Genomic DNA, 8,149 nt, shown 5'->3' with positions numbered 1-8,149 from the left:
ATATTCGATCAGGCGAATGATTTAATGGAAGATGTAAATCAAAAGGATAATTTATCAGAACTTATTAATTTGAAAGATATTGCAAATGATAAATTCGAGAGAATCAAAATTCTAGATAATGAAATTTCAGTGTTGATCGAAGATGTAGATCAACTGCAAACTAATGATAATTTAGCAGTCGAATTTACATTAAGTTTTAAACTCAAAAAATCTCAGATAAATAATTTTTTAAGTAAATTTTGCTTTATATCTAGCGACGAGGCGAGTTCTACAGTAACGCTTAAAAAATAACATAACAATCAAATTACCGACTTTGAAATTAGAAGCATTTGGTAGAAATTAGGAAAATTGGCAATCCTTTTGGGAGAACTTTGAGTGTGCAATTAATAAAAATGATGAGTTAAGTAACATTCAAGAAATGACGTAACTAAGGAATTCGGTTCACGGACAAGCTTATTCTGCAATTAATGGTCTGTCGCTTTCAAATGACAATTATATTAGAGCTTAGACATTTTAAAACAGCGATTTTCAAACAAACAGTTTACCTTTTTTTTTTTTTATGAAAAAACTTTTAAATCTTGAACGAATAAGCAATATTAAAAATGTCAATTCTTTGCGAAACCTTATAGACCATGTTGAAGTTCAGATTCGTAGTTTAGAAAAAAATTGGTAATGATTCTTCAACGCGTGGATCTTCACTTATTTCTATTATATGTGAAAAGCTTCCCGAGGAACTGAATTTAATTATTAGTCTTAAACTTAATGATGAAGGAACCTGGGAAATAAATGTGTTCAATATATTAAAATCTGAATTAAGAGCACGTGAAAGCACAAATTCTTTTTACTCCCATATGTTACCTTTTACTGCCAGCACGTTTCATTCAAGTGAGCAATCAAGTCATAGATACAATAAGAAGGTTTCTAATTATAAGGCAAATGATTTTTTTCACTTTTCTGTTTATTTTGCGAAAATAATCACAAATCGCATCAGTGCAAAATAGTAACAAACATTACGGCTAGAAAAAAGATTTTATGCGAAAAAAAAAAGTTGTTTTCGTTGTCTTTTTAATGCGCATTTTTGTGATAAAAGTTCCTCAAAATTAAAATATTTTAAATGCAATCGTCTTCATATATGGCTACTTTAATATAGAACTTACATGCAGCTATATGTAACATTTTAACTAAAATATAATAACTTTACGTAAATGAACTGTTAGATTAATTACTTTAAAAGACCCATAATTTTAATGTTCATAATTTTAAATTTTCTTTAGCTTTGCAACGGTATGATTACAACGAACGTTTTTCCTTATTTACCAGAACTTGTGAAGGTAAATTTATATTTTTATGAATATTTAATGTTTAAGACTCTTATAAAAATAATACGTGTTTGATCCGGTATTCAAAGGAAAAATCAAATAGACGCGTGTTTTACGATCAACAGGGCTGTTGAAACCAATTTTAAAATAGGTCACATTTATTTTAACTAGTGATGGGTAATATTGTAGAAAATAAAAACTAAACTACTAGAAATACATTTATTTGATACCTATGGCAATCATTGCTCCCATATATAAATCAAAAAACCGAGAAGCTGTTTATAAATAGAAATGAGTATTAGTATATAAAAAACGAACTTTAAACCGATAAATTGATGATAATCTAGATAGCAATCAAATTGTATTCAATCTTTTACAATCCTTTTATGCAACTTTTTGATAAAAAAAAAAAAAAAGAATAAGTGAAACCAGTGTAGTATATAACCAGTATAGCATCTATAACCTACCATATTCCTTGAAACAAAACGCAGCGATACACCAAAAACGATATGCAGCGATAAGATACATATAAAATTGGTATCATGGATACAAGTGAGTTAGACAAATATGTAAGTCAGAGACTTACATTTTGTAAAGTTATACTAATTTTACAGCATTTTAATAACTTGATTAGACAAAAAATCTCTATGCAATTGGGAGAAGAGGTAAGAAAGGAGGTCTAAAGATAGCAGGTTGCTCCCGTTTGAACGGCCATGAATAATATAGCCTATTAAATAAATGATCGCTGTATGAAATAAATCAAATAATATAGCAATGCTTGATATTTTTAGCGAAAAAAGCAGGTTTTGTGGCATCAGCAATGTTTCTGACGAGAATATTTAGCAGGTAAGATTAATTTTTGAAGTTATTATCTTTTTTAAATAACAACAGTTACTATTTTTATGGTTCAGTATAATGTGTGGGTTTATCTGTGACAAATTTGGAACAAAACTATCTCGTCTTTTTTCTGGAACTGGTCTTGCAATCTTTACCCTAATGTTTGGGTTTAGCATTAACTATGTCTGGGCTGTCATTGCAAGATCTCTACAAGGACTGTGTATGGGTTCGTTCCTTTTTTTTCTAAAGATTTTTTTACAAAGGTTTTAAATGCATTTGTTTTACTTGAGGTATATTTTTTTGTTGTTGTTGTTCTAAAAATACTCTGTGGAGTCATTTTTTTTTTTTTTTGGATCAAATGCAAACTTATTATTTTTGAGGATTATTATGAAGAAAAATTATTATAGCGTTTGTGTAGAAAAAACTCAATTTTATAGTAAACAAAAAATTACTTCTACAAGAATCATTTGAATGAATCCTACTATAAGTCATTGAAAATTTACTTTAAGTGTTATCATACATATTGATACATATTTATATCTATGTAGAGGTTAGTTAAACGTGTAAAGTTCTTTTATGACACACATAAAGTTCCTATCTATGAAGAGAGGATTTTAACGTATATATATATATAAATATACACGTTAAAATCCTCTCTTCATAGATAGGAACTTTATATGTGTGTCATAAAAGAACTTTACACGTTTAAGAGAGGATTTTAACGTGTGTATATATATATATATATATATATATATATATATATATATATATATATATATATATTGTAGGATTGATAATAATTGCTAAAGCAATAGTATCCGAAGTTGCTGATGATACAAACATTGCAACTGGATTCAGTATCATATTCTCAGCTTCTAATATTGGGTTTATAATAGGACCAACCATCGCAGGTTAGATTTTTTATAAACTTTACCATTTGTTAAATAAACTCATATTATTTTCACGAACTTTAGTTACATGAATTTTAATTACATGACCTATTTTATTTAACATCTTTTAAAAAACATAAGATTGCTACTTTGTTGTGAGACACATCTTTTCTTGTTAATCCATGTATGAGGCACCTAAATTTCTCTTTTGAAAGCTTGACTGAGCAAGTAATTAATTTATTCTAATTGTTTTTCTTTAAACAAAACGAACCCCAAAAACATATTTATTACAGCTTATACATCCTTTTTTTTTTATCAATTTTGTTAAGTAAGTAAAAATCCTTAATGGATTTATTATTTGCGTAAAAACAATAAAAAATAAAAACTCTTTTTTTTTTTGTAAAACATGTCAGCTGACTTATCGTTATTTTGGTTGGTGAATTTTAAAGTCCTGATAAATTTTATTTTAAAGGTTTTAATGTTTTTTAGGCTACCTTGTGTTTCCAGTTGCTAAATATCCAAAGTTTTTCACCAAAGGTAATAAGATAAAGCTATTTTTAGAAATCAATGCATTTATAGCTTTGATTAAATTGTGTTATCATTTTAAGCGTAGCCTTCATCGAGCAAATAAATATATTAATTTGCTATTTTTTGAAGATAGTTAAGATGTTACATAGAACACATTTTGTATATTTTGCAGGAACGTTCTTTGACGTTTTCAAAATTTTTCTACCAAACTTCATTTGTGCAATAGCTTCACTATTAGTCACAGTTTGTCTTCTACCAAAGAGAAAATCGTAAATGATTATTTGCCTAATGAAAAAAAGAAAGTTACACTGATATTAATGTGTTTTTGACTTATTTTGATGAATGAATTTAAAATTTTTAATTTTTAAAAACTGGTATTTTTCTAAAGTTTTTTTCATAGAAGTTCTAAAGAACGAGATGTCATAGTTCACGATGATCATGATATTTTACAAAGCTCAATAATTGATTCCGATATATATTTAAACTATTCTATCTTCGCTGTTTCAACCCGGGAAAATAAGACAGAAAGAAGCAGGTTGATTGGTTCAAAGCATTCTATCAACCAATCAGGATTCTTAAAACATTTTCTCCAAATCAAAAACTCAAAATTCGGAAAACTTCTTGGGCAAGACTATTGTTGCATATTTATTGTGTTATATTTATTTTGACTTCGTATTTTTTCATTTCAACAATCTTTGTCGAACCTGAAGCAAGACAACGTAAGGTGTTAAACAAGACTGTGAAATGAGACTCTTTAGACTCGATGAACCATTAGTAGAATTATTGCATCAGAGTCTTGCTTCACATTTATAGAAACCGAAAAAAAAAAAAAATTAACAAAAAATTGAAAACGGTATAAAAAAGTTCGTAATAAAATGTTTCATTTTTTAGGAACAAAGATTTTCAGCAAACGAATTTGATTTACGGTTTACATTCAATGGTAGCTATGGGTCACAACGAGTTGTTTCCGGTGTTTGCAGCTATAAAATCTAACAATATATCAAACAATATATATTTGTTGTCGCAATTTTAACATTCAGTGCATCATCTTGCTGTTTGACTGATAAATAATACCTAAATATATTATGGTGACGTGATATACATGAAGATTGAGGGGAAAAAATAACGCTTGTGCATTTAAGAAAATCAAAGATTACAACTGTATTTTTATTATTTATTTTTTTTTTTTATAGGTATTTTATCATGGACAAGTCCATTATAAGGACTATATATAATTCAAATATTAAATCTGATTTTAAGGAGTAATTTTAGGAGTATTCCTTTTACTATATTCAGTTGGAATATAGTAAAAGGAATACTCTCTTAAAAATTTTTTTTTTTTACATTCAACAAAGCAAATTGTTTTATTTTACAAAGTGTCCTTTTATTATCTTCTTAGAAGGCCTTGGAATGACAACATCTGATATTGGGTTGCTTTACTTAATAATATCAGTTGTACTTCTTATAGTTCAGAGCATTCTCTTCAACAAGGTCGGTTCAACTGAAGCAATAATTTTAATTAGTTAGAAAGCAAAATTGAACGTGGCAAACATTTTTCCACAAAATTTTTTCTACTTTTTTTATAGCTAGTTAACAGGTTTGGTTCAAAAAAGGTGAGACAACGTTGTTTAGAAATTACATCAATTTTGAGTTATTTTATCGAGTGAATGCTTTAGTCTTGAGTATTATGGGAATATGATATACTTCTTATTTACTTTTGTTTTAAGGTTGTTTGCGTATCTTCCATGTTTTTTGGTGCTCTTGTTCTACGAGTCCCAACAGTTAGCTTGATAAAAATTAGGTACAAGTTTTTGATTAAACTCAGTGTTTTTCATGTTACTATTATTAGCTTAATACGCTTAAGTTTCAAAAAAAAAATGCAAATTTGCTTTGAATTAAAAAATATAAAAGTATAAATTAACAAATCCAGATCTAGATTATGGTTGGCAGCATGGGTTAACCAATCCCTTATCAGGATAACAGTTAGTGCTGGATTTTTAGCGATCAACATCCTTATAAATAACTCCGTTGAATCTGATATGCTTGGATTAGCAAACGGATTGGCTATATCTACAGCGTCAGTTGGAAGGCTTTTTTTTTTGTAGTATATTGCATTAACATTTTCTGAAATGATTATGGAAAATTTTAAAACTTGCATAATCATTTTAGAAAGTTTTCTATCCAATCTTCTTAAGACATTGGCAACAATTAAATAAGGCCTCAAAAAAATACTTTTCATAATTTTGATCCAAGGGTGGGAGCTAATTGTTTAATAAAATGAGTTGTTTCAGCTCCATCGGCGCTGTTGTTTTTGGAAATGCTTTCACGTGGTCTATGAAAAATGTTAAAAGCGCACAAAGAAGGAGAGCTACAGCAGTGTTTCCTATCAACCAATATTTTGCATTTTTACTGATGACAGTTATGTCAGTGCTTGTTTTTTTTATTGGAGTTTGTATTCCTGAAAACCTAAACAAAAAAAGAGCTCAAAGTGATAAGCATAATACACCTGTGGTTGTTACGAAAACATATTTTCGCTTTGAATAATACTGCAATATTTGAGTAACTAAATGATTTGAATAGATGGTCAAATGATCCAAAGCACGACAGTATCCCACAATGCATCATGTCACAGTGTTTCATAAACATGTTTCGCGTCGTGAGCATCGATTAGAAAATGTATTTGGTATTTATTGGAGTTAAATTTTACTTTAGTAAAGAACGGCATTTCTAATTAGAAACGGAAAAAGTAGAAATGTAGAATTGAAGTAAAATCAGATGAATTAAGGTGCTTATAAATTTAAAAAAAATTTTTTTTTACTTACCTCCCGTTATACCCAGCATAGATGTTACAAGCAACTGCAAATAGTCTTCTCATCTAAGAATGAATACGACGTTAGCTTAATTTTCTTACTAGCTTGCTTTCTAAAGTTTATACTTGTCATAAACCTTTTTTTTCCTACTTTCCCGCGTTCTTTCTCCCGGGGAAATCTTAGAATAACAATGATAATAATTGAGTTGTTAGCTACTTTTCATAACAACAAACTATGTAAAAGTGATAATCTATATTGGTTATATCTGGCAGCACTTTTAAGACAACTATAAAGAATTTTTAAAAAAGGAGTGCTTTATCTGAAATGAATTTAAAAAAAGTATTCTAAATCACATTAAATCAAAAATTACACTTATGGCTTTATTTTATCATTCGCTTTGTTTAGACGTAAAAAGTTCCCAAATTTACAAAAGTCCATCTTGAAAAACTGATAAAATCTAACTTCATCTTGACGTAGTTTGTTTAATAGGTTGTCAACACGTGAAGGGTTTACTTTACCTTGAATATTATTAAAGAAAAGATTTTTAAGTTTAAATTAATACTATGTAATGAGTTTCAGTTTCAAATTTCAGCAATACCTTTTTCAACAGAATTTAATGCATCTTTTGCTTCTTCCGACCACATGATATTATTAACAATATCTTTGGTACCAATTTTATCACGGAAATTATGTAACTTTTCTTTTAATTCAGATTTTGTAAAATAAATCTTTTTATTCCTGTTTCAAAATTCATACGCACATGTAATCCTGCAGGAATGACTTGTCCTGTTTTATTACTTTCCATTCATTTGTTGGAATAAATTGTTCATTGGTGGCATACTCAGCAGAATTATTTGTACCTTCATTAGGATCATCTGGTTCTTTGTTAATTGCAACAACATCAGTGACACCATAAACACCTAAAAAAAGAACCTGTATCATTAAGTTATATTACAATATTGAAACTAATACATATACTTCATGATTATGTAAAACAAAAAATGTTTGAGTTGTCTATTCAAACTATTTCAACCACTCTCATCTACAAAGTAAATAATAGGGGGTTTATTTGTGACGGTCGCATGGATTAAGTAAAGTAAATGCAAAACTACAAATACCATTGTTACTTTTATATTCCACAAGAAGAAGAAAACCCAGAAAAAAATGAAGAATAGCTTTTTTCTAAAAAATATGATTTACAAATAAACTTAGTTTCAAAGGCAGCTCATAAATTCACAGGATTTCACCACCATGCACCACTATAAAGTTAAGATGATCAGATACGTTTAGGAACTGGTCTTTAACGTAAAGTGTTGTTCAAGGTTCTTTTAGAAGTGTGATATATTTTAAACAAAAAAAGAAACTAACTATGTTTTCGATAAAAAAGAGCGCAATCCTTTTTGAAACTTGCATTAAACTTTAAGTTGACGTCTGATTACTCGCAGGGGGAATAGCGTAGATCTTTCGAAAACAATGAACAAATCAGGGGGCCTCATGCTGAGAAGAGCGTAAAATGGCTATTCGTGAGATTGTTGGAATAGGGATGACTTGCTAAAAAAGCTAATTAGTTAATTGATTCTAGTTTAAATCTGTTTTTTTGAAAAAGATTATGAAATTTAAAATATGCATCTTCTAAAATAATAATGATGAAATGAAAAAAAAGGTGTTAAAATACTTAACAGTTTGTTTTTTTTTACTTTATATTAGGGATCGCTAGTATACGGTTTACTAAAAATTTAGTGTACAGTTTATCGTATAGTAAACC

General features: G+C 28.5%; 1 protein-coding gene across 1 annotated transcript; it reads left to right on the top strand.

Annotated features, from left to right (window-relative positions):
• Positions 1-2,234: 2,234 nt before the first annotated feature.
• On the top strand, positions 2,235-7,775 carry LOC149893924 (uncharacterized). The gene is made up of 10 exons (XM_090076559.1): positions 2,235-2,382; positions 2,945-3,067; positions 3,536-3,583; positions 3,747-3,843; positions 3,975-4,199; positions 4,466-4,604; positions 4,952-5,065; positions 5,161-5,187; positions 5,302-5,375; positions 5,505-7,775. Exons 1-10 carry the CDS (start codon positions 2,235-2,237, stop codon positions 5,677-5,679), a joined length of 1,170 nt encoding a protein of 389 aa, XP_089932685.1. The 3' UTR covers positions 5,680-7,775.
• The last annotated feature ends 374 nt before the right edge of the window (positions 7,776-8,149 follow it).

This window comes from Hydra viridissima, unplaced genomic scaffold (genome assembly GCF_058129835.1).
Source record: "Hydra viridissima isolate aposymbiotic clone 2 unplaced genomic scaffold, HvirCarnegie_v1 scaffold_1, whole genome shotgun sequence".
Taxonomy (NCBI): Eukaryota; Metazoa; Cnidaria; class Hydrozoa; order Anthoathecata; family Hydridae; genus Hydra; species Hydra viridissima.
This window is presented reverse-complemented; position numbering and strand designations above follow the sequence as displayed.

Excerpts from the sequence above, each read along its gene's own strand:
- LOC149893924 (XM_090076559.1), top strand. The coding sequence starts at position 2,235 with ATGTGTGGGTTTATCTGTGACAAATTTGGAACAAAACTATCTCGTCTT. Across the intron at positions 4,200-4,465 it reads AAATTCGGAAAACTTCTTGG|GAACAAAGATTTTCAGCAAA; the intron begins GCAAGACTATTG and ends TTCATTTTTTAG. Across the intron at positions 4,605-4,951 it reads TATATTTGTTGTCGCAATTT|TGTCCTTTTATTATCTTCTT; the intron begins TAACATTCAGTG and ends TATTTTACAAAG.